At 44.8% G+C, this 26,419-nt stretch overlaps 2 protein-coding genes across 2 annotated transcripts in view; one reads left to right on the top strand and one right to left on the bottom strand.

Annotated features, from left to right (window-relative positions):
• Nucleotides 1-8,027: 8,027 nt before the first annotated feature.
• Nucleotides 8,028-13,931, bottom strand: LOC132511146 (actin-binding protein WASF1-like). Its single transcript, XM_060134001.1, has 4 exons — nt 13,881-13,931; nt 10,531-11,793; nt 9,662-9,767; nt 8,028-8,467 (listed from the first exon to the last, which is right to left on the bottom strand). The coding sequence occupies exons 1-2, from the start codon at nt 13,929-13,931 to the stop codon at nt 10,810-10,812; spliced, it is 1,035 nt and encodes a 344-aa protein (XP_059989984.1). The 3' UTR covers nt 8,028-8,467; nt 9,662-9,767; nt 10,531-10,809.
• DUSP10 (dual specificity phosphatase 10) overlaps nt 12,035-26,419 on the top strand; it is a 39,138-nt gene continuing 24,753 nt past the window's right edge. Inside the window, exons 1-2 of the mRNA XM_060142048.1 lie at nt 12,035-12,161; nt 14,330-15,186. Of these exons, the coding sequence (XP_059998031.1) occupies nt 14,373-15,186 (814 nt within the window). The 5' untranslated portion in view covers nt 12,035-12,161; nt 14,330-14,372. The remainder of the gene's footprint in view (nt 12,162-14,329; nt 15,187-26,419) is intronic.

Genomic DNA, 26,419 nt, shown 5'->3' with positions numbered 1-26,419 from the left:
AGATGGTAAGTAGTAAGGTCTAAGTCAAGGGCAGAAGTCAGAACAGTAGTGGTGCTGACAGGGGGATTGTTGGGAGAATAATAATATTCAGTTGAAAGAGAGACAAACCAGGGACGTCTAGACATGAAGAGTAGCTGACAAAGTGCACAAGTGGTAGAACTCTCATTTTGAAAGGTGATCTCAGCCACGGCTGCTTTTGATGTGATCCAGGAGAGCTGTTGCCAATGTACCAGATGCAGAGAGAGAAGCCACAGCCAGTGGAAACATGTCAGCAGTGGCCCACCTGACTTCTAGCCTCTATAGCCTTCCACCTCTGTGGCTAGAGTTCTGTGCAGTCCAGTCTCCGAGAACACCTTAGCCATAGTCAGGCAGCATTTCATGACCCCCCCCTTTCATCACCTCTGCTCAGTATGAGGTCAACTAAGTTATCCCTTTCGGTCTTGACTTCAAATGATTGATCAAGGAAGATGCAAGAGGTGTAGGATAAACTGCCCTTCCCCACGTTTCTGGCTTGGAGACCTGGTGGGTAGAGGAAGCAACTCCCTGAGGAAGACAGTACAGATCAGGACTTGGTTTCAGAGGTGAGGTGATGAGTTCAGTTTGGTGAGAGAAGTCTATGGGGTGATTGAGGCAGAACTGTCAGTAGGAGATGGTACGTATCAGTGTTACCCAAAAGTACCTGCTCTGTAAGCTGTGATGAGAAAGGGAGCCTGGCCAGAAGGTTAATGAATACTCTGCTACTTTCAAAGAGGGGAAAAATATTCAGCTGCACTGAACAGTGTGCTTAGTAATTTTTTTGTGCTTTCTGACACAAGCTGCTTCTCTGAATTTAAACCAGCAACAAGCAGCATGTGGTCCCACACTGGTCCATGGACCACACTGAGAAGGCTGGGTCAGGAGGGTCTGGGCTGGATGCACAGGTAGAACAGGTAGAACATGTCAGCATGTGATGCCCTCCTCACTCTCTAGATTGTCCTGCCTCTTTGTTCACTTCTTAAACTGTCCTGCTCTCCCCTCAATGCTTAACTGAATGTTTACTCATATTTCCTTTTCATATCCAAAGGGAAGTTTCCCCCTGGCTAAAAACTGTCTCTGTCCTGCTGACCCATTCATCTATCCTCCCTCCTCCGGGGCTTCTTGCTGACAACTGCCCTCTTCCTCTGTTGGACCTTCTGCCTCTCATGTCAACCAGCAACTCAACTCAGCCTGCAAGCACCCACATCCTCCTTTCTGAAACAATGTCCCCTGGGACTTCCCCTTCTTCCATCCAGCTTTTGAACTCCTACCCTTCCTTAATCACAGCACTTCCTGAAAGGGTGCCCTTGACACTGTCTCCTCCACTGTCACCTGGCTCCCACCTCCCTGCCTCTTTGCAGCCTGGTGCCAATTGTCATGTCCAAGTGTCTTCTCTGACCTCAACCTATTAAAATTCCCTACAACATCAGACACTTTGAAATCCTCTTTTCTTGAAATTCCTTTCTAAGCTCCTCTGTCCCCTGGTCTTCCCTCATTTCTCTGACTGCTTTTTCACACATGCTTTTCCTTCCACAAATGCCTAGCAGATAGGACCAGTGTATTCTTTTCTGGAACTATTATTGAAAGTGTATTCCTGGCTAAGTCACTTCCATGCTGGCTACTACATTTTTCTGCAAATAAGGAGCGTTGTACCAGGACACTTGCAATGTCCATTTCAGGTATAGTTTGATTCAAGAAACATTTATTGAATACTTCTTATGTGCAAAGAATCGATTTGGGAAATGTACTCAGGAAGTTTGAGTGACATCAGGAGTCAAAGTTCGCTTACAATCTGCAATGTGACAATGGCCTAACCAGCTACTGCAAACAGTTTGTGGAATGAGGCAGGGTTAGTCAGGGTTCTCCAGAAAAACAGAACCAACAGGATGTGTACAGCTATATATATAAGAGGAGATCTGTTATTTGAATTGGCTCATGCAGTTGTGGAGTCCCCAAAGCTCTACAGACTGCAAACTAGAGAACCAGGAGAGCCAGTAATTCAGTCTGAGTCCAAAGGCCTGGGAACCAGAGGAGCTGATGTTGTAACTCCTGGTTCAAGGCCAAAGTTCTAAGGCATAAGTCCCAGAGTCTGAAGCCCAGAGAACTAGGAACTTCTATGTCCAAAGGGCAGGAGAAGAGAAAGAGAATTTTCCCTGCTTTCACCTTTTTGTTCTTTTGGGCCTTCAAGGGATTGGGTCATGGTCACACCCATGCACATTTGTGAGGTTGTCTTCCTCACTGTGATGATTCAGATGCTAATCTCACCAGAAACACCCTCATAGACCTCACCCAGAAATAATGCTTTACCAGCTGTTTCCTTAACACAGAAACAGGCAGCATAGAAATAAACAAACAAATAAATATGATCAGCTCACTTTTATTTAGCCAGCCAGCAACTGTTCATTGAGCACCTACTCTGTGCCAGACATTATGCTAGCTATATAAATACAATCGCTATTTCTAATCCTCACAAAGCCTTGGAAGCAGTGTTATTACTCCCATTCCAAAAATTAAACTGAGGCTCAGAAAGGGAAAGGAATATTCGCAGAAGTAGAAAAAGAGAAGTTGGGATGGTATTTTGTAATCTGTTTCTTCGTGCCGTTTCTGGTTTAATGTCTATTTTCTCTTCTAAACTGTAAGTTCTTTAGGGCAGAGAATATGTTAATTTTGTTCACCTCTGAATCCCTAGCATCTAAAAGAGAGGCACAGAGTAGGCTCTTGGATTAACTAATAAACTGATCAAATTAAACTCCAGGGTCTCTTGATTCTAAAACCCATGCCCTTTTTGCTAAGAGACTTGGTCCTTTATGAATGTTACGTAAGTGTCACAAACTTTTTTGGGAACACACAAGAGAGCCCCATTAATGAATTTTTGGAGGGTTTCCATGTCATTTTTGGCTAGGGCTTGCTAGAGAGTATACACTCTGACAGACAGGATCCAAGATGGCCAAGCAGTGCTGGGGGTGACTTTAGAATGGGTGGGCAGGCGGTGAGACACACACTACAGAAAAAGTTCTAAGGAGCCAAGGAGATGGATTCGGTGCCTGGCAAGAAATGATTAAAGGAACAGGAAAGTCACTCTCTCTTGCAAATGCCTCTAGGGCCAGCTCTGTTGATCTGGAATAGCATTATCCAATAGAAATATAATGCAAGTCACACATGCAAACAATAGATGTAATTTTAAATTTTCTAGTAACTCCATGTAAAAATGTAACAACAAACACGTGGAAGACTTTGTAATATGTTTTATTTAATCACATATTTCTAAAATGGTATTCCAACATGTAATCTATGTGAAATTATTAATGAGATGTTTTGTCTTTTTTTCTATTGAATCTTCTAAATCTGACATGTATTTTATACTTACAGTAGAGGTTTATTCAGACTAGCCGTAATTCAAGTGCTCAGATAGCCATGTGTGGCTAGCGGCTGCCGTATTAGATGGTGTGGGTCTAGATAGGCAAAGTGTGGTTTCTGGACCAGCTGCAACAGTCTCCAGAAAGCATGTTAGGCAATGAAGAGTCTCCAGTCCCACCCCTGACCTAATGAATCAGAATCAACATTTTAACAATATACCCTGGGGGTTTGTGTATACTTGGAGCTAGAGAAGCTCTGGTGTAGAGAAGGGGCAGGGAACTTCCAGTCTGCTAGAAACCAGGGAGGATGAAGCAGGCAGTTGTATATTCATGGTCAAGCACTTCACACATTCCTGATAAAGAGCCAGGGAAACCGAAAACATTAGGCAGCTGCAAAAATACAGTACATTTTTGTGTCCAATGTGGTTTTGTGAACTGTGACCTCTTCATTTTGCCAAATCCACTCCTTAGGACCTTATGCTGAGATCTTATAATAATTCAACTGTAGGTCAATTAACTTGGGAAAGCAAAACAAGGAATAAATAACTGCAACAAGATGTCAACCTTAATTCTGGGATTTAAAATGGCTTTCTTAATACATGATAGAAAACTGGGAAAGCAATCTGTACCAACTGTGGAAGCTCCTGATGGGCTCAACATTCAGGATATTTAGATAAATATTAAATATGCATTTGGGGGGAAAGCAATAATATTCATCTTTCTTCCTTCAGGCTAGATGGACACAAATGAGAGGCTCAGAAACTTAGGTTAATTTTATCTTTCCAATCTCTAGGTTGCTTTAGAATTCTAAAGCCGGAAGCCTCACTGCATTTTTCTACTTTCTCCTAATAAATTATAGTGGGGGTAGGGAGGGGGACTTTGTTTTCCTTCTTTATCAATAATCATTGCTTATATTTTTTAATTAATTTTTTTCTATCCTAGATTTATTAAATGTGTAGTCATCACCCTTTCAGAGTGGTTTTAAACTCTTGGAAATGAAGGTGCTCAAAGATGAAGATGCACTCAATTCAGCATGTCTTTAGTTAATGCAGGACAGAAATGGAGCCGTGTTGACACTTGATACAGTGCACATCTCCCAGGCTTTGCTTTGCTCTGTCCACAAAGGGGAAGAAGGATGTACTAGTGTATTAGTCAGGGTTCTCCAGAGAAAAAGAACCAATAGGATGTATACATATACTAGGAAAGAGAGTGAGAGAGAGAGAGGTTTTTTAAAGAAAATTGCTCATGGGATTATAGAGGCTGGCAAGTCCAAAATCTGTAGGATGGGATGGCAGGCTGGAGACCTAAGAAGAGCTAATGTTGCAGTTGAGGTTCAAAGGCCATCTGCTGGTAGAATTCTTTCTTGTTTGGGGAAGATTAGTCTTTGTTCTACTGAGGCCTTCAATGATTGGATGAGGACATCCAAGCAGATTATGGAGGACAATCTGCTTTATGCAAAGTCCACTGATTTAAACATCGGTTTTACCCTCACAGAAACATCCAGAATAATGTTTGATCAACTCCCTGGGCACCGTGGCCCAGCCAAGTTGACACATGAAATTACCCATCACAGATGAAGATCACAGCAGCTTAAAAACACAGGGGGAAAGCTCTGCATCCTCACGGGAGAACGAGGCACAATCTGTTCCTCATACTATGGGATCAGAGAAACTTGTCTTTGGGGTTCTAGAGTTGAATAGAGTGTCTCTGGGCATGCATTTGAACTCACCTAGCTTCCCCAAGGGCTGGTACTAGCTTTTTTCATACTTAAAGCCCCCTGGCCTGGCATTAAAACAGTCAGATGGTGTGTGGGTCAGAGCTGCCCCTCACAGAGATGCACCAAGATGAGCAGCCTGACTGCTTCCCTCCCATCCCAGGAGTGCAGGTCCAGCATCTGCTGGGAACAGCCATACTGAGCCTCAGTACTACCTCATTTTTTGACTGCAAAGATTTCAACAATTTCTTTCTGTGGCCAGATTCTGTTTTAGTCTCTTTAGCTCATGAAAACAAAATGTCTGGAATTGGCAACATTTCCTCTGCTTGACCAGTCCTTGCCCACTCTCTGCCCAAACATACCTTTCCCAGCCCTGTAATCAAAACTTCAAGGAAATAATTTATGAACAAAACGAAATTACTCCTGGGATATATCCAGAGAAAATGCTAATTTGAAAAGATACATGTACCCCAATGTTCATTGCAGCACAATTTACAATAGTCAAGACATGGAAGAAACCTAAAAGTCTATTGACAGATGATTAGATAAAGAATGGATTGGATGCAATGTAATGCAATGGATTACTACTCAGCCATAAAAAAGAATGAAATAATGCCATTTGTAGCAACACAGATGGGCCTAGAGATTATCATACTTAGTGAAGTAAGTCAAACAGAGAAAGACAATCATATGGTATCACTTATATCTGGAATCTCAAAAAATGATACAAATGAACTTATTTACAAAACAGAAATAGACTCACAGACGTTGAAAACAAACTTACGGTTACCAAAGGGGAAAGTGGGGGGACTCCAACTCTAAATTGGAGTTAAACTCTAAGTATGCTAACAAACAAGTGATGTGTAAACAGTGGGAGTCCCCAGAGACAGACACTTAACATATGCATAAACAATTCAGAAGACAATTGAATTTAGGGACTTCAGAGGAGACCAAATCAGTAGCTAGAAAAGCATCAGATGAACCAGGGTATGCATCTAAAAAAATCCAACAATTCAAGAGCTCATATAAGAAAAATGTTATTCATTCATTCATTCATTCATTCACTGACTCATTCATTCATTCAACAGAACCTACTGAGCTCACACTGTGTGCTAGCTCCTGTTAGGGAGGGGACAGCAACACGACAAGGCGTGGTTGGCAAAAGAGATGTCATAGGCCCTTCATTGAATCTGTCAGTCGAGCCTGCAGTCAAATCAAAACATTGACAAAGTTTAGAGCACTATTTGGGAGAATTCTGGAAACCAAGTGGAAGATTGATTCGGTCCCAAACATGGAGGATGCAGTGGTGAGAGAGACCACACGAAGACATAATGGACTCAGAAGTTTGGGAGAAAGTAGAGAAAAAACAGCAAATTCTTACAAGGAGGCAATTAAAAATATCCTGGCAGTCTGGAGGCTGAAGGGGATATGATAAAAGTTTATACAATCACAGAGACCATGAATTAAATAACACAGAATGGTTAAAAGCAGATGTTCTGGTGCCAGATTGTCAGGGTTCAAATGTTACCTCTGCTGCTTTCCAGCTGTGTGACTTGGGGCAGATTACTTAATCCGTCTGTACTTCTGTTTCCTCATCTTTAAATTAAGGCTAATAAAAGTACCTACTTACAGCATCCATGTAGATGTGAAGATTGAAATGAGTTAACGCCTGTGGATCTCTTTCAACTGTGCTTGGCACAAAGCAAAACACTAAGAAATGTTACCTGTTTTTTTTTTTTTCCAAATGCCAAATCTTTAGAATCAGTGCAGTCAATGTTTAATTGTAAAGGTAATGAGGCTCATTATGACACACTCAGTAATCTAAAGGGAACGTGTAATATCCGGAAGTGGTACCATCTTAACTTGCTAAGAGATGCTGAGAAGGTTAGATTAATTCCTTCATGTTAGACCTGCAACAAGTCCTAAGTGGGTTTAGGAATGCTAAGGATGCGTGTTTCTCTTCTACCTTTGCATCCCACAACACACAACACAATCTGACACAGCCTCCTGAGGCTGGGAGACTCTGGATCTGATGGCATTTCCTAGTGAGAAAATAATTGCTCAGCTTGGCAAAGGGGAAAATGTTAAGTCTTTGATGTAGCAACATGTAATAATAATAGGCCATCCACTGCAGAGCAGTGCATTGCCAGAAACCAAGGGCCAGTGAGTTAGTTTTTGTTTTTCTTCCAAGGAAATAAGTTGGTGTCAATGATCCACACACTTGGGTTTATCCAGAATTCTCTTGACAAAGAGCAGTAGGCATGTGTGAGGTCACAAATGGCGGGTGACTGGAAGGGGAGGAAAAACTAACTGCCTGGAAAGGGGATTTCTCAATGCAGTTGAGACAGAGAGCTTCTTAACTCCCCCAAGCCAACTGGTCAGTCACCAACTCTACTGTCAGGCTGGACTTTGAAATGAGGGCTGAGGTCAAGTCCTGAGGTCAAGCACGGTGTTGGGCCATGCCCTCTCCATTCTCTGGGTCTCAGATTGGCTTCATGGTAAAACAGTGGACCAGGATTTAAAAAAAAACAAAACAAATAGAACACATAAAAGTACCAGAATCTTTCCTTCAAATGAAATCTTACTTTGGAGTTTCAGGAATAATATATTCATATACATCTCAAGTGTGGAGGAGTAGCGGGGTGGGACGTGGCCTCGGAGCCCCACCAGCTCACTGCTGCGTGGATTCACTCATCCCCACTTGCATTGCATCCCTTCTCCCTCTGGCTCATCCTAACACAGTTTGAAAGCCACTGGCCTAGATAAGCTCTAAAGTCCCCTCCAGGTCTAGCATTCTGTGGTTCTGGTGCCTTCGGCACCAAAGTGACCTCAAATCGAAGGAGCAATTACAGGTTCTAGAACAGCACTGGCCAACAGAAATATGTAAACTGCATAAGTCAGTAGAATTTTCTAATAGTCATAGTCTAAGAAGTAAACACGAAACAGGTAAAATTCATTTTATTAACATATGTTATTTAACCCAAAGTATCCAAACTATAAACAATTCAATATGTAATGAATTTAAAAGTAATGGAGATCTTTTACATTTTTTATATGACGTTTTCAAAATCCAGTGTGCATTTTAAACTTACAGCACATCTCAAATCAGACGTATCACATTTCAAGCATTAAACAGCCACATGTGGCAAGTGGCTACCTCACCAAACACAAAGATAAAGAACCTTAAATGCCTCAGAGCCTTTTCCTGAGTCCCAAGTGCACTTTACCCATGAATGTAAAGGGAAAGATCTGTATAGGCCTCCTGTGTTCAAACTCATGGACAGTGAGACAGGCAGATGGGTCCACTTCTGTTTCCTTCACCCACAGGTACTGCAGTGGTCTCCTCTTGCAGGGGATCCTTCTCCTCAACCTTCCTCTAGGCCTAGAAATGTCATAGGATATTTCAACAGGCTGGTCTCAGTGACCTCAACTGCTTGCCCCCTCACTTTTCTATCCCTCAGCTCATTCCCCACTTCTTGCTGATTTAATATCACCTTTATCCTGCAATTTCTTCTTGCTAAATTTTCTCTAAGTCTTTCTCTGCCTTAATTCTAGTACCTCCAGGAATCCACTTTGACCTTGAGTATTATTTTGAAAACCTGGCTCTCACCCAGTCCCGACCTGCTGCCATTATTTCCCACATACTTAACCATTTGCGTGAACATAAAGGCAGGCATTTAATTAATACATTTGTTCGACATTATCCGTATTATGTCTTATATGCTGGCTTAAGTTAGCTTCATCTTTTTGCTTTAACACATGGTGTTTTGCCCTGAAAATAACAATAAATATTTTTCTCATGATGTTTGTTTGTAGGAACAAATGGCTCAGTACAATCATGTTAGAACACTCAAATGCAGAGAAGATGCTTCACTGTTTCTTTGGGACTAAAACTGAACACTAAGGCTTTGCCAGTTATTTGTACACAGATCAGGTTCATAGCCATTGGCTGGTTGGCATTACAAATTTAAATCTAAGGGTAGTACTTCAGATACTATTTCCACATTTATGACTCAAAACATGGAACAAAATCACCTCTTTTTGCAGAAAAGAAGCTTAGAAGAGTAGTGACTAAAAAAAAATTCATCTGTAATCTGTTTTTTTTCCTACCACTGCAATTTGAGTATGAACTATACACTTAGAGATGCTTAACTTAAAAAATAATTACATCTTTGTATATGTTAACGACATGTTTATTCCATGTTTCAGGCTTGATAAATGATGAGGAATTTTGCCATCTTTCCCAATTTTTCATCCTGGATGGCTTAGATTCTTAGCCAACTAAATTATAATAATCCACCAGTTTGAAACTCTAATAAAATAATCATCTCATTCAATGAATTACATTTCTTTTTAAAGTTGCTTTCCCCTTCTGGGCCTTGTAGAAAGACTTTTAAGAACTATTCTGCAATTGTATAAATTCCTACTTTGTTTGGACTTAGATACTGATAGATACTGAGGTATTAGCATTGAATTCATAACTTACAGATCATAAGTACTTTTAAATAGAGGGACCCTATTTGCTAAAGCAAACACAATGCTTTTTTCTTTTTTTTTTTTACTGAATGCCCTTTACCTGCAGATGATCCTTTTTTTCCCCCCTGAGTGCTTGCACCAGAACTTTTTCCTTTTTCTTCTAAGCTGGGGTCTTGCTATTTTACAGATAAATAAATACAGTGACTCTGGATGAACAGATACAAGAGAAGTGAGTCAGAATCAGGACTTATAACCAGAACTCTCCAACCTTGAGTTAGTGAATATTTTTTTCAATACTTATCTATGGATAGGAAAAGGCAAGCTATTAAAGTTCCAAATAGATCCAGGGTTAGAGCCTCTGGGAAGTTCTTTTCTGATTTCTGTGGAAATTATCCACAGAAATTTGGATTTCTTGGCCAGGACCTGCTGATCCCCAAAGGTGTAAGGATCAAAGGGTGTACCCTAACCACTCATTAGTTATCATTAAGGGGTACTGTCTATGTGTGTTGGTGTGTGAGTTGTGGGGCGTGGGGCAACAAAAATGCTTTCCTGTTTAAGATGACTGCATGCATTTACTTCAGTCTGAAACACTGTCGTGAAATCCGGACTGTGTGTCTATGCATATATGGGAATATGAGAATATATATATCCCCAGAGGTACCCAAAGGGATGTCTCAGCTCATTGAGCATAGCTGGTCAGCCGGCCAAGGTTTGGCATCGTCAGATTTCAGATCTGCACTTAAAGCCAATGACATGAATGTGTCGCTGCCACTTAGCTTGCTTATTAGGCTTGGATCCTGAAGTATGTCTCCAAACACCTTCAATCTGGTAAGAAGAAATCATAGTCAAATATTCTCTAGCGCTCTCTGAGACAGGAGAGGGGGGAAAAGGAAAAATGCTCTATTTCTTTAGGGTTCCTTGATGCAAACTCTCTACAGTTCATCTCCTCATCTCCACTTCTTTTCGTACCTCAAGACTTTCCCGCAGTTTCCCTGATATTTTCCTGATGATGCACAGGCAGGCTCGCCATCCTCCCACCCCCTCTCCCCCCAATCCAATCCCCTCTTCTGCCGCGCGCCTCAGCCGGCGACCACTCCGGCGAAAGTCGCGAGAACCAAGAGGGGAGCGCCGCCTTCACGACGCTCCGCCGGCCACACTCAGTCGGTTATTTACTCAGCTCCGGCTCCTTTCCGCCAGCCGCTGCTGTTCCAGAAGCTCCGGGCAGGCGGTCCTCGGCTCGCTGGGGCCCTACGCGGTGGCCGGTAACTGCCGAGGCGCGCGGGGAAGGCGGGCTGCGGGTCGGTCGCGCGCGGCTCTGAGGAGCGGGGCGCGAGGACCCTGCGGGCGGGGTGGGAGAGGGGCCGCGGGCGGGCAGAGGGCCAGGCCTGGGTGGCGAGGCAGACGCACTCCAGGCCCCGGGACGCCCGGCCTAGGGGGTGGCGCCTGTGCCGCCCCTCGGGGCGCGCTCCCTGTAGCTTCTGGCCCGGGTCCAGGCCGCCGCCTCCAAGCAGCACTCCGCAGCGCTGCCTTCGTGCTACGGGTGGAGCCCCGGTAGGCAGGCGGGGAAAGCGGGGGCATGACAGGGGCGCAGATATAGGAGAGCCAGAGGGCGCCGCGCCACCTCCGCGCTGGGTAGCAGTAGGGCAGCCGGAGGGGCAGCGACATCTGCGGGCGGGCAGCCGACGCTTTCTGGCGGCGCGGGGCCGAGGGGGTGGCCCGGAGGACTCGGGCCGCGGCGAGGCTGGAGGGCCTCACTGCCCGTGGGCAGACGGCCGGCTCGCCAGACGCCCCAGAGCCCAGGTCCCCAGCGCGTGGCCTCAAGCCGCGGACTGGAGAAGACGCGACGCCCCTGGCGGCGTGCTCACATGCATCCCCCCCCGCGGGTGGCTCGGCGACGTCTGTGAATCTTGGGTTTATCAAGTCACGTCGAGCGACTCGGAGAACCTGTTCTTCCCGCTGGGGAGAGTGATCATTCTCGTTGCCACTTGCCTGTAGAAAGTTACTCCAACACGTTTGATCATCCGTCCAGAGTAAGAAGGGAAAAGAAATAGCGTGGTCTGTCCGGGGGTGAGGGGACTTAGGGGGATCCCGCCAAGTGGGCAGAGCCAGTTTTAGCTGGAGCGGCGAGTCCAGCCCACTGACAATCCAGCTCCGGAAAGGGTTAACTGCATCCTGCCGGTTCGGTTTACATGTAAATAGAGAGCAGCTGCTCCGCGCGGGCCCCAGTTGGCCCTTTTAAGTTTTTGATTGGTTGCCAATGACATCACCGCCCGTGTTATAACACTGTGGACCCGAAGCGGCGTCGGATAAACCCTCCTTAAGGAGGCAAGGCCACGCCCTGGCTCCGCCCTCTCCAGCCACCCATTGGCCGCGGGCTGCTGCGAAGTAGCGGTTAGCTTTCTCTGGATTTCTATTGGTCCAACGCGCCGTCGGTCGGCAGCCGGCCTGCCCCCTCAGAACCTTACATTTACAGTGTAGCAAAAGAGAAAGTAACTATGTTGCTGCTGGAGATCAATGAAGCCAAGTGAATGAGGGCTGAATGTGCGAATCCACAGCCGAAGCGGAGCGCCAGATAGTGGAGGGTTACACTTATTTATGAAGTAAGTGGAAGTCACCGTGGCTACTCCCGAGAGCCCGGGAGTGTAAGGCGGTGTGAGTGTGTATGTGTGTGTGTGTGTGTGTGTGTGTGTGTGTTGCGATGGTCACGGAAGAGCCACAGCAGGTGAGGTTAAAGGGTTCCGGCTGTTGCCTCACGCTGCCCTGTGCGTTTACTCTCTCTGCAGTCTACTTGGATTGGGGGCGAGGAAAAAATGAGGTTTGTTGGGACGCTTTGCGGCAGTTTTAAATGCCAGGGACTTGTTAGTGCGCTGTGTTGCGAAGGGGGATGTTAAGTGCCCCAGGAGTGGGGAAGGAGCATTCTCTGACCACTTCATTTTCTTTCCAGCCCCTGACTAGAGGTGGAAGGACGACTAGCGAGGGAGAGGGGACAGCTCAGTATTTCTCTGGGAGGTTTCCTAGGCTAGTCTGGATGGTTTCACGGGCAATATATATTTACGCCCGACCCTCTGCTGCAGGGATGCAGATCTCTTTATACACTCCGCGCGTGTGTGTGAGAGAGAGTGTGTGTGCGCCGCGCACTCCGTGTGGAGGTGGGGGTCCCAGCTTGTGTCTCCGTGAACACGCTCATGCCCCTTTCAAGGGAAGTGGACTGTTGATCCTGGGAGGTACCCTACCAGGTAACACAATAGCAAAGACTTTCACTGCTTGGTCCAGCTGGGAAACAGTTATAGCTTCTGGAATGGTACTTGCTCTTCAAAAAATACTACGCAAGGGAGGGAGGGAAGGAGGGAGGGAGGGAGGGCGGGAGGGCAAGGGAGGAAAGAAGGGAGGGAAGAAAAGAGGAAGCGGGGGAGAAAAGGGGTTGGGTCCTTCTTGCCCATCCAAAGGTGGTGAGAGAAAGCTGAGTCGGTGGCGATCTGTGGATGTGATACGTGCATGCCCCTGTGTGTGTGAATGTGTGGATTCTGCCTGTGACATTTTGGCTCTGTGTCAGAGAGTGGTGACAGTCCTGTGTAGAGGGATGTTCGATGACATTTTTCCAGACATCTCTTAAAGTTCGTTTAGATGAGCTACTCTTGCATGGGGTTTGGGTTCTTTTCTGTGTGTATGTCTAATAGGAGAGGAGCCATCAGGGCCCGGGTGTGGAGTGCCCCTGTGCGTACAGGGAGGAAGGAACTGTCCCTTTGCACGCGCCCTCTCATGAGACAGGAGGTAGACCCCTGAGCAACTCTTTACTTCCCACAAGGACGGGCTCATTGGGAAGTCTTCTTAATGAATCCATCCTCTTGAAGAGGGGGGATATCCGTGTGGGATTGAAAGATTATGCATAGCGGCTGCCTCCCATTGAGAAGATCTCTAGGATGTGCCTGTGGGGAAAGAAGGAGGGAGGAGAGTTGAAGTGGTCCTTTCCTTAAAGGCAGCAAGGGAGCAATCCAAGGGATGGATCTGCCAGAGTTGGGGTTTCCAGACCTGGCTCCTTGGCTTGAGGCTTCATTCTAGGAGACTAGTTTGTAATGAAAGAGAAAATGCAGATTAATTTATAAGAGGCTAATTGGAAACATGGGAGGTTTTAATATGACTTTGTTGTGCTTTTCAAAGGACTTAGTAGAATGGAAAGTAAGAATAGCTGGCAGTTAAAGAGATTCACTTAGGGGGATGCTTTCATTTTGATGTGCAGAAAGTTGACATCCGCCCCTGATGTATCTTTAGCTGCCGTATATTCCCGTGAGCCATGCCAGCACTCTTGGTCATTCCTTTACCTTTGCAGTGGGTGAAGGAATTACATGGAAAGTATGCACGGGTGGAGGCATGGGTCTTTCTCAGACGGTTGCATTAACTTCTGCCCGGGAGATGAGGCCCAGAAGAGATGCTTCTTAAGAGCCTTCCCTTCTGTCTTCAGCTTTTCTAATTCTTTGTACTTTTACCTTTCCTCAGGCTGAACTTTGATGTGGGTCGGTGGAAGGTTGTTCATCAACATTTGCATAGACTTTACATCTAACGTTAGACTTAGCAAGCACTGGGGGGTCCTCAGGTTTGCATCTTCTTTGAATCCATAGCAATGAGCTTCAGGCTTTGAGAGTGACAGGGTAAAGGGCACTTAGGACAACTTCGCTCAGAGGGATGCAAAGCCCCTTCCTAGGGATTGGATTCGACTGCCTTTTGTGTCACATGACTTTATTCTTTCTTTCCCCCCTCCCCTTCTTTACAGACTGTCTTGAGTTCTTCTTGAATTGCCAGTTTTCAGCCTCCTCATGCCTCCGTCTCCTTTAGACGACAGGGTAGTGGTGGCACTGTCTAGGCCTGTACGACCTCAGGATCTCAACCTTTGTTTAGACTCTAGCTACCTTGGCTCTGCCACCCCTGGCAGTACCAGCCACCCTCCTGTCATCGCCACCACCGTTGTGTCCCTAAAGGCTGCGAATCTGACGTATATGCCCTCATCCAGCGGCTCTGCCCGCTCCCTGAATTGTGGATGCAGCAGTGCCAGCTGCTGCACTGTGGCAACCTACGACAAGGACAATCAGGCCCCAACCCAAGCCGTTGCCGCCGGCACCACCACCACCACCACCATTGGAAGCTCTACCACCTGCCCGGCCAACCAGATGGTCAACAACAGTGAGAACGCAGGCTCGCTAAGTCCACCAGGTGGGGTGGGCAGCCCTGTGTCAGGGACCCCCAAGCAGCTAGCCAGCATCAAAATAATCTACCCCAATGACTTGGCAAAGAAGATGACCAAATGCAGCAAGAGTCACCTGCCGAGCCAGGGCCCCGTCATCATTGACTGCCGGCCCTTCATGGAGTACAACAAGAGTCACATCCAAGGAGCTGTCCACATTAACTGTGCCGATAAGATCAGCCGGCGGAGACTACAGCAGGGCAAGATCACTGTCTTAGACTTGATTTCCTGTAGGGAAGGCAAAGACTCTTTCAAGAGGATCTTTTCCAAAGAAATTATAGTTTATGATGAGAATACCAATGAGCCGAGCCGAGTGATGCCCTCCCAGCCACTGCACGTAGTTCTCGAGTCCCTGAAGAGAGAAGGCAAAGAACCTCTGGTGTTGAAAGGTAATGCCCCCACCCCCTCCCCGAGCACAGTCCTGGTAAGCCTGGGGTCACTCTGGGTTTTCTCTTAGAAGTAACAGCATCCTCCTGCAAAAAAAAAAAAACAGAATTGCCTTTCTTCTTCTTGTCTTCCCTTCCGTGCCCTCTCAATTATTTGGGGGTTGGGAGAGAAACCCAGCAGCCTTGAACTGATAGCCAGAAGATTTGGGCTCTAGTCTTCATTCACCTTCTCATTTGCATTGTGCAAGTCATTTCCCCTCTTGGAGACCGTTTTCTCATCTTTCTATAAAGGGGCTTTATGACACCAGATGGCATCTCCAGTCATGCCTGGTCTGGTAGTTCTAGTCCAGTCAAACTAGCTGGAAAGTTCTTGTCTCTCAGACTTAATCAAAGTTGATGGAACAGAGGAAACCGCAACTGGGGTGAACTACAGGTAAACCTCCAGGTACCAGTTTTTGGTGGGAAATTCTTCCTCTTTCTCACCTCTCTGAAAGTGACCTTCAGGAAGGGCAGAGAGCTGTATTCTAAGGTCCCTCACAAAGTATAAGTTCACCCCAAACATCCGTTCCTCTGCCAAAGCTTCAAGGGACAGAGTCATTTTTATGAAATACTCCCCAGCACCCCCCCCAAGTTCCTTCTGGCATCACCTGACAACCGTTGGCATCATGGCTCTTCCTAAGATGGGGTGGTGGGTCACTTGCCCCACTGAGCACAGAATAACTGGCAGGTCAGTGTCGCTGAGCCCTGGCAGCAGGAATTAATTGCTCCCTGGTCTCTGGGCTCCTTCCACACAGCATTGCCTAACCTAATAGTGGAGCCCGCGTCTCCTATCCAGCCCAGGTGTGCCTCTTTGCCCTCGGATGCCATTCTTTGGGGCACTGCACACCACACTTCATCTTCGGTGTCTTCTGTCAGGGGGTAGTGGTGGTAGTGAGAGATAGGCATCTTATTTCTTCTCTTCCCAAGTGTGTTGAGTCAAGGCATACAGTCTGGGCCACATCACCAGCCAGTCTCGTGCGGTGTGTAGACCAAAGACGTTGCTGGGTTCCTTTGAACACCTTGCGTATTTAAATTGCAACAGGCCATTGGGCTGAGCAAGTTAGGAGTTTTACCTTTGTGGGCCAGCTCTGCCATTCTTCTTCTTGTCTTCCCAATGGTGCATTCTGCCTTTTGTTAAGCAGTGTTCTTAGAAATACAGTTCTGAATGTCTTTGACATCATCCCCTCTGCCCACCCTTACTGCCCTCAAACCTGCTCTTGTTGGGCTCAGCTAGCACAAAAGTATGGCTTTCCTTGGGCTGGTGGGCCCTCAAGAGAAGGAGAACATCATGGAAGTTGCATCCAGAGAGTTCCCAGCAGCTCCCAGGTATTTTTTTTGTTGTTGCTGATGGGTTTTCTTGGGGTTACAGATATGCTCAGATTTCCTCTGTGTACCCCTGTATTTTATTGTTTTGTATTCTTGTTTGGCTGACTTTGAGTGATTCCCAGTAGGTTTACCCAGCTAGCATTCTGTCCCCATGATCTTGGCTTCTCTCATCTTTTTTGGATGAGAAAATACAGTCTCCAAACTTCCCATTTGTAATAGTTTGTCTTGGGGAGCCAAGAAGGGGAGAACCAATGCAATGATCTTGAGGGTGGTCTGTTGCTCATGTAGAGTAGATGTCATTGAGGGAAAGCAGACCTTTTGTGTCTGTATGATCTGAGGACAGGCATCAGATAATCCACATGAAGATGACCCTGGACATGAACATAGGGTGATTAGGAAGAGGTGGAGATTCTACCCTCTACTTTGCAGTGGGCGTTGTTGTGTATGAGTGTGGCTTGTCAATCGCTGGGCAATGAATCTCCTAGGTGTTACTGATCAAAGTGGGGTTCCTTTCCCCCTTTCCGGTGGATGCAGCTGAGAGCCCGGGCAGCCTGCGCTTGTTCCTCAGTGTCAGTGAGGAAGATTGCCTCAATGGGGCGGGGCCGGACATGCTGCTGACCTCACCACTGGGTGCCTGGGAGGCCGCTGTGAGGGCTCATCATTTTCGGGTTGGTGAGACACAGCAGCGGTCGACCTGGAAGACGCGCTGGTGGTAGAGGTTGGATTATTTGTAGTTTGGGGGGCTCTTTCTTCAAATATCTGGGAATTTGGTTGAATATATGTAGTTCAGGAGCAAAAGGGTCAGTAATCTACTTTATTATTTTTGTCATTATTACTTTGGTCTCTTTTGGGGGAATGGCCTAAAATTGGGACCACAATGGGAAGGAAGGGAAAGAGATTGGTATTCGAATGCCCCTAGCTACCCTTTCATCTGGGTAAACCAAACGTTAATACCATAGCACCACTGAGGTGAAAAGTGGGGTGGGCATCTCTCAGAAGGCATAGCCAGCAACTTCTCCTAGGTTCTTGAGTGGGTCAAGCAGACCATTCTGGTCTGGCTTCTCTGCTGAGGTTTATTTTAGTAACCCCCTCCATTAGTGATGTAAGATTTTATTTTAGCGAGAGTGGCGGTGGTACCATTTTGGAATGAGTGACTTTTGTAGGGTAGATCTGGGGTGGGGGTAGTTAGAATCTAAGGTTGAAACTTCTAAGGCTTCATTAGCTTATTTTCAGAGATTTCAGTATAATCTCGGGTAATTTACGGCTGACCCATCTGATTCTCTGGTTTATGTTTGTAAACACCGGTTGCTACCCTCCCTGTCCAAGTTTTATGTCCCCCTCTTTCAATGCCATGTTCTCCATTTTTGGTGCTGCCTGTCAAGTAGAGCGGCTGCTCAGATACCATTTTAGTAATGCTGTGTCAGGTTGGGAAGAAACTGATCAGAGGCGCAGAAGCCCCTGGGATTAAGTTACTCTTCTAATTTACAGTCCCGTCCCTGTTGTGACCTATGTCTGAATCTGTGTTTTATTCTCATCTTCCGAAGAATAAATGGCATCAGACCTGTGCTTCTATTCAACCTGGCAAAAAATGATCCAAATGAATAAATATTTAGAGACCTGCAAAGTCTTTGAAAGAATTACAAGCTGTTTTACACAAAGTTGAGGTTTAATGTGATTTCTCACCCAACTCAATAAGGAGGCTAGACAGTTCTGGGTTTTTCAGAATGAGAGCTACCATCTTTGCCATGATGTTTATAAGGCTCCCTTTCTTTTTAGCAAGGCTGTGTTCAGGGAAATAATTTGTCACTTACCTATGTAGGAAAGGTTAGTCTACTATCACCTCCTCTTTAAAGACAGTCTATGCCTTTAACATTTTTATTATGAAATATTTCAAATACAGAGAAACATAGAAAAGAGTATCATGGGCACCCATCTACCTAGTACCCAGATTAAACAATTGTTAACACTTTCCCTATTTGCTGTCTCTTCTTTTCTTGGTTGTTGAAAGATTTTAGAGTATAGACAATATTTGAATGTATTTCAATATGTTTCATGTTTAAACTTAATATTTTCAAATTAAGAAGGCTGGGAATATTGTATAGTATAGTATGGACAACATTTTCACTCCTAAACACTGGTGTCATGTGCCCACTGTTGAGAAATTTTCGAGCTTGAAATTCCACTCTGACTAACTGGCTATCAGGTCTACGGAGAAGCATCCCCCCCGCCTCAGAGTGGGAGGTTTCCAGGCACCTCCTTGGGGGTCTATAGTGCTCCCCTAACACGAGGGTCTGTCAGGGCCCGTGCCTGTACTTGCTCTGTGCTGTCACAAAACAAAGAGTGACTGATTGCTTCATCCTCCAACAGGCCTGCCTCTGTCTGTATCAGAGACATTTATTGGGGAGAGGGAGGGGGAAGAGTGAGCATCAATTCAGGAGGCTGATGCATAGGGAAGATTCCATGACAGAGAGAATTAGCTTCTTACGCTAGAAAACTTTCCTTCGCAACTCCTGAGATGAGCGACATAGGTGGCGCATTTTCCCATAGTCAAAAAGGGCTCTAAGTAAACACTTGTAGGCAGTGCTGAGTCTGATGACAAAGTGAAGGTCTATGTGCAGAAATCAGAGACCCCGGGGAAATATTCTTTCTCTTTCCTGCTTTGTTTTGTGAGGGGGAACAAAAGTCTTCCTCTTGCCTGTCAGGGATGTTAGGAGGATTTTTTCTTTTTCTTAAGCAGGTGAAATAAGGGCATAATATATACCCACAAATGTGTTATTCTGAGCTTCTGTTGAATATCCAAACATGCTGAATATTAGCCTTATAGCAAATGGTGGAGAGATCCAGGCAGGACTGGGGATCCAGCCTGTCTGGGCTCTAGTCTTGGCTCGCCCCTTACTAGCTCTGTGCCCTTTACTGATGGCTACTTCGCTTACTTCCTTGCTTTCCTCATTTACCAAAAAGGATATAACAGTAGCTGTCTCATGGTGGTAGTTTAGATATTAAATGAATTAATGGGTACAAAGTGTCTAGAACAGTTCCTCATACAGGGTGAACACTCAGTACATGTAGCTTAATATTATTACTGTTGGTCGAACAGAAATGATGGTATCAGTAAAAGTGCAATTTTAGCTCCTCTTCCAAAGGAGTGCAGATAACAAGCTAGGTATAGCAGTGAGTGTGTGTGTGTGTGTGTGTGTGTGTGTGTGTTGCTAGGGCTTAAAAATAACTTGGTGACTGTTACCTAATTTAAGTAGCATACAGTTGGAGTGCCAAGTAATTACAAAGACGTGTTGGGTCAGGAGGCCAGAGTAATTTAGGCATATCCTAGAATTATTTATTTGTAGGGGAGTTTGTAAAAACGTGATGATAAATCTGTCCAACGAATGTCCCATAACTAAATAATGAAAGTATAAAACAATTAAGCTTTGCTTTTTCTGGCCTCTCATCAGGCTGATTTATTTTTGGAATAAGGATTGTAGTCTGACTATAAAAGGGGAGGTGGAAGGAGGGGCAGTGTGCTTCATCTTGAAAAGTTCTCGAAGCTTTGAGTTGTGATGAGATGGAAGGTGGAGGGAAAAGGAGGAAATTCATTGAAAGACCCTCTCATGTCTTTAAGCGAGTCTTGAACCCTCCCCTGAATTGGTTCTCATTTGCCTACACCCTCTCTAAGCTTTTGGATGTACTATTCTGCTTCCTAATTGAAAGCGAAAAGCTGTTCCCTGTTCACTGTGTGTTCAGCAGAGTGGTGTTTAGCTCACTTACACCTGAGCTCCAATCGAGGCTTTTCTGCTGACCAGCTAGAGGTGTCCTTAGGCAACTCAGGTTACCCCTCTGAGCCCATTTCTCTTCATTGTACAACAGGGATAATTCCAACATCAAGGATGAACTCAGACAATGTAAATAGAGTGTCTGGAACGTAGATCGCTCTCAGTAAATCAGGTCCCTGGGCTCTGCTCCCCTACCCCCCACCCCATGGCCTTTCAGAACCTCTTCCATAAGACTGGGGGGGGGCAGGAGGGGAATGGGCCCTTGTTCTGAGCACAGCATTAGGGCGCATGTTAAGTAGGAACCACTTGTCCTCAACCATTCAGATCAGTTAAGTTAACCATCTGGCTTCTCAAGGACAAGTTCAAGAAACTCCTCCTAGCAGTGGTAGATAATGCTTTTAGATGAGAAAAAGCAGGGTAGAGGAAGGGAGATTTGGCAAAATCACAGGAGCAGAAACGCTCTCTACCACGCAGCCTTGTGGTGCCTGTGCTCTCAGGAACTGGCGTGTGCCTCTGACCAGGAGCTGCCCCTGCTTCCTTCATTCCAGTGTTAGCAGCAGCCAGACTCTCCCTGGCTCAGCATTGCTGGGGGGGGGGGGCATAGAAATATGTTGCTTTGTACTCCTAGGCAACTGTTTTCTAAAAGATTTTGTTTTTGATGTGGACCACTTTTAAAGTCTTTATTGAATTTGTCACAGTGTTGCTTCTGTTTTATATTTTGGTTTTTTGGCCACAAGGCATGTGGGACCCTAGCTCCCCAACCAGGGATTGAACCTGCACCCCTTGCATCGGAAGGTGAAGTCTTAACCACTGGACCACTAGGGAAGTCCCGTCCCTAGGCAATTTAATTCTAGTAGGTAGATAAAGGTACACGAGGGCTTCCCTGGTGGCGCAGTGGTTGAGAGTCCGCCCGCCAATGCAGGGGACATGGGTTCGTGCCCCGGTCCGGGAAGATCCCACATGTTGCGGAGCGGCTGGGTCCGTGAGCCATGGCCACTGAGCCTGCGTGTCTGGAGCCTGTGCCCCGCAACGGGAGAGGCCACAACAGAGGCCCGCGTACCGCAAAAAAAAAAAAAAAAAAAAAAAAGGTACACGACACACAAGGGACAGAAATTCTAATCCCAGGAGAGGTCATGTCACCTCTTCTGAACTCAAGTACCTCAGGTTTTAGAATAGGAAGGGGCCTTAGAGGTCACCTAGTCCAAGAGTCTTCACTGAAGGCTGTTCCTTGGAATCACCTGGGGCAATTTAAAACCTGGGATGCTCAGTTCCCACTTCCAGAGATTCTCATTAAACTGGTCTGGGGTCCAGCTGGAACATCAAGACTTTTAAAAGCCCCCAGGTGGTTCTAACCTGCCGCAAACTTTGGGAACCATCCATCTTGTCCGGTCTTCTCATTATGCAGTTACAGAATTGGGGCCTAGAGAGGTTTATTGCTCATCCAGGGTCACATGCATGATTAATTTCAGAGCCTTAGTGCAAAAAAATAGGTCTTGCCAGGTTGATATGTTGATTATGTGTGTGTATTATTATCTAATGATAACAGTATCTATTGTATAGCATACACATATAAAGTAATATAATATATTTAATCAATCATTTTGAGTATCGCTACCTTTTTTCTTGAATTTTGAGATTTCAGTCCAGAAGTATAAGGACCTAAGTCTTTTGAAACCAGCAGACTCATGGTCCTGATATTTACCTGGATCATAGACGTATGAGACAAATGTTAATGATGTCAGTCCCATCTTCTAGGGAATTTAATGGTTTCAGGAAGAGCTGGAAAACATTTATCAAAATGCGCCCCTGTACCCAAGTGTTTCAGGTTTCTAGGGACTTTTGGGTCTGTTGGGTTCCACGGATGTACAGCCTTGTGGGTACAGGAGATTCATTCATTTTTTTCAACAAATATTACTGAATGCCTTCTATGTGCTAGGCACTGGTCTTCAGGCTGAGGCACCTGCCATCATAACTCTGATACTCTAAATGTTAGGATGAGAGCATATATATGGACTGGGCTAATATTCCGAACTCTTTCCACCTTGAAGATCATGTACCTGTTTGGATTCTTCATCCTCTCCTGCTACACAATCTTGTTTAGGGAGCAGTTTATCTTTAGGAAATATCGTTCTCCTGGGAAGTACATGCTGGTGTGGCCTTTGGCTTTTTTCTCCTTTCTTTTTCCCTTTCAAGATAGAGTCTGGCCTTTTCTAAGCACATCATTGTGGGCCAACAGATTTTCTTTCCGAAGTCTTGATCCGAACAGAATTTTTTCTTTATTTGTCATTTTTTTTTAATGGAAAAGGAAGCATACATTCTCTCTCTGCCTCAAGAAGCTCAGGGTGGACAGGCCTCCTCTGTGCATTGGAGTGGAACTTTGTAATCTGAACCTCACTAATTTGGGACATGTTGCTGATAGGGACAAGACCTGTGTTTATTTTTTCCTGCATGCTCTCTATGAAAAGAGGACATGCTAAGCAAACAAACACTGTAAATGGTATTTCAAAGACAAGGTTTTGGCTTGCTTAGGAAAAAAAAAGAGTTTGCGAGTACAGTTAAAAACCACTCTAAGGGACAGGGCTGGAATGAAAACACAAGTGTCTGTCATTTCGAAGCCTGTGCTATTTCCCCTAAACCATGTGGGCTCCTCTTGGGCAAATTTTCTGTGGCTGTGTATCCATGTACTATATACTCTATATTAATATCATATAACTTTACTAATTCAGAAAAATGGGAGGGAAGAGAAAAGAATAAGGATGAACCACAGCCTGAATTTTATTGTAGAACATTTCAAAATATCCATTTTACATTCATGTTGATGTAGTGTCCTTTCTAATTATGAAGTCTCTGACTCTAGATGTTTTCATCCATAAGCTAAGAGGAAGGTCTTAGCATCCTTTTTTTCTCAGCCTATTGTCTGTATCATCTATTATTACTTAAAAGTTGGGGGGGGGAATATATATATATACCACTACCCCCCCCCCCAGCAAGACCCATATTTTATGGAATTTAAAGGAAAAGGAAACTTGAGCCTATGCTTTTGGATAAAGAAATGAGCTGTGCAGCTTGGTATTTTCATATAAGATAAAGGTTATTACCCCGTGCTCTGCCTCTGGCAAAGGGATAATCACTATCAGGAAGAAAAGGTTTGCAGATTCATCACATTATCTGTCTCGCCTTAATGTTTAATTTGTGGTGACAGTCTACTCATCGTGTGTTTTGCCCCCCTAAGACTGGAATTTCATGGAAAGCAAAACAAAGCCAAACTCTTCCCGAGTGCTTCGACAGAGGGTTTGGTTTTCTTTGTCTTCCCACCCGGTGGACCCCCGTCAGGCATCTGTTGCCCAATTCTCAATCAAGTAAATAGACGAAGCTGCCTGATCCAGGGGGCAGCGTCAGGCTGTCCTCCCCTCGAGGTACGTAAGCTTCTCCCGTTATGATGTGAGCTCAGTGATTTTATTTTGTGTCCCTGGGTAAGGAGGCTGTCACCACTCTGTGGCAGAACATTACTGTCCAGTGCTTTACTACTTGATGCTTATTCTATGGGAGAAATAATCCCACATTCTTTGCATCGTGGCCCCGGGTTCCACTACTACTGGGCTAAATATCACCAGCTGTTGCTACTGGCAAGTGGAAAGGAAAAACCGATTGGGGCGAGAGGAAGTAGGAACAGGGGTATAGAGGGAGCAGAGCGGTGTGAGGGCAGAGGGTCCTCTCAGAGTCAGAGACAGCACCTTCCTGCTCTTGGACTGAGGTCCCAGGTTCCAGTTTTCAAGACTGTGAATTACTGTCATTAGTTATTACAGCATGTCTGCGTCCCTCTTAAAATAATAAGATGAGACAGCCTTCTAAGGGGAGCTTCCTTGAAGGGATAGAGGACATTTTCTTGGGTCTTGTATTTCTAGTCTTACTAAATAGCATATTTTTATGATAAGATTTATAAGAACGCTCTGATGGTTCTCATGAAGTGAAATTTTACTCTGACCGTGGAACACCATTTAATCACATATAACTACTCTGGGTCTGACCAACCTATCATCCTCAAAATTAGAAAATTATTTTCCAGATAGTTTGGGGAAAAAATATAAAAGCGATTGACTGCTTTCTATGTGCTGGGCATTGGGCTGTCACATACATGTCTTACTTAGCTCTCAGCACAACTTGTTGAGAGAGGTTTTAGATTCCCAGTTTTACAGAAGAGGAATCGGAGGAGGAGATTCAATATTTCTGCCCCCAGATTATTAACCAGTGAGTTGCAGAACAAGTATTAAAACCCAGTTTTAAGGATCTCAAAGGCCAAGTTCTTTCCAGGCTGGCCACATGTTTATTTACAAGTGCACTGTATATCTCATTCCTTAGGGTCACTTTGTGCTTTATCTATGAAGTGTCCTTGGTTACGATACTTCCCCCACCGCCCATTTTCTTGTATCTCCTCAACTGAAAACTCCAGTGCTAAGAGTGGCTGACTGTGTCCTCAACGAAGAGCTGGCTTTCCAATGACCTCACCCTGAATTCTATCGCGGCTTTTGGAAACTTCAAATTTTGGTCATGGCAGAGACTTTTAACTAGAGCAACCAATCAATGAAACAAATGTTTGAAACCCGCAACAATTATTTCTAGCATTTATGAAATGTTTGCTGTCTTAGCGGACTCTGTGCTCAGAGCATTATGTCTCATGATAACATTCGTCTACATATGAGTGACTGAGACTCAGAGAGGTCCAGGCACTTGTCGAGGTCACTCAGCTGGTACCTGGTAGCCACTGGGCATAGTGCTCTGAGGCTCCTGCTCCATGTATTTTCAATGTGGAGAACTTTAGAATGCTTTCTCCTAGTAGCCTGTGGATATGAGAATGATGCTTTCTGTTTTTGTCCATATTCATGTACTTCCTTTCTAGAGTGCGAAGTAGATAAGTGAGAAGGAAGACAGGTATGAAATTGTATTTAGTGAATAAGAAGGAATGTTTGATGGGTATGTATGACTACATCCCAAGACTCTAAGATCCAATGGTATTTGATTGCTTATGTTTTATAATCATTATCCGTTCTATTAGTGTGGATAATATATTAACTATGGGGTTTCTTTTCCCCCTCAACTGTGTGAAGAAAGAATTTCTACTTGGTTATCATTACCTTTGGGAAAGTGAATTCTCTGGGATAAGTGAAAAAGAATGTTATCAGACTATTTACTAACTGTTGCTTTCGTCTTCTGCTTTCCTCTCCTTATCTTTCTTTTTCCTCTCTATAGTCTAAGCCTCCAAATATAGCTCAGGGAATCTGGGAGTGTGGCAGGGACAGACCGTAGAGAAAGCATGATTAACACCCTTGAAGGATAGCAGGATGGACCCCTGGGGACCCTGTGCTTGAAGTAGTATTCATTCAGACAGATTATTGAGTATTTGTTTCAACCGTCCCATGTTACAGATGTAGAAACTGCTTACTTACCCAAGAGCACATAAGTAGCTGGTAGCAGAACTGGCATAGAATCCATGTTTCCTAACTCTCTGTACAGTAATTATCCTTCAAATCCCAGTGGGAGTATCATCCTTTGGTTTGAATTTGAGTTGTTATTAAATAAGCAAATCTTGTGGGTCCAAGTGTTTGGCCAGGTTGCTTCATGTTTTCTTTCCCTTCCCCTTTGTAACGAGGTGATTAAGTGACTTCTCAATGAATCGGTCTGCCGATTTGCATTTGTATTCAGCTTTCCTATTAGAAATGTGTATCTTTTCTAGCAGAGGGAATATAGTAAATTAACAGCACAGATTCTAGAACCAGACTGCTGAGTTTGAATCCTAACTTCATCACTTACTAATAGCATGAAGTTGAGCGAAATAAGTTTGGTGTGCCTCAGTTTTCCTATCCGTAAAACAGGGAAGGTAATGACAATTTTCTCATGGGATTGAGGATTAAATTAGATAATTCGTATACAATGCCAGGCACATAATAGCTAACATATATTACAAATGTACCATCATTATATCATATATCTGCAATAAAAATTCATCACCATATATTTATCTCCAAGGAATAAATGAGTAATAGATACAGTCACATGAACTGACATCACCACTGGTGCAATGTTAAGTAGAAACAACTCTTTGATGC

The sequence above is a fragment of the Lagenorhynchus albirostris genome, chromosome 2 (assembly GCF_949774975.1).
Source record: "Lagenorhynchus albirostris chromosome 2, mLagAlb1.1, whole genome shotgun sequence".
NCBI lineage: Eukaryota > Metazoa > Chordata > Mammalia > Artiodactyla > Delphinidae > Lagenorhynchus > Lagenorhynchus albirostris.
Note: the sequence above shows the minus strand (reverse complement) of the source record. Positions and strands in the feature narration are given on the sequence as shown.

Coding starts and splice junctions, on each gene's coding strand:
- LOC132511146 (XM_060134001.1), bottom strand. CDS start 13,931: ATGCCTCCACCCGTGCATACTTTCCATGTAATTCCTTCACCCACTGCA. Junction 11,794..13,880: donor TTCCTTCACCCACTGCAAAG/GTAAAGGAATGA, acceptor AAAACTTAAAAG/GGCCAACTGGGGCCCGCGCG.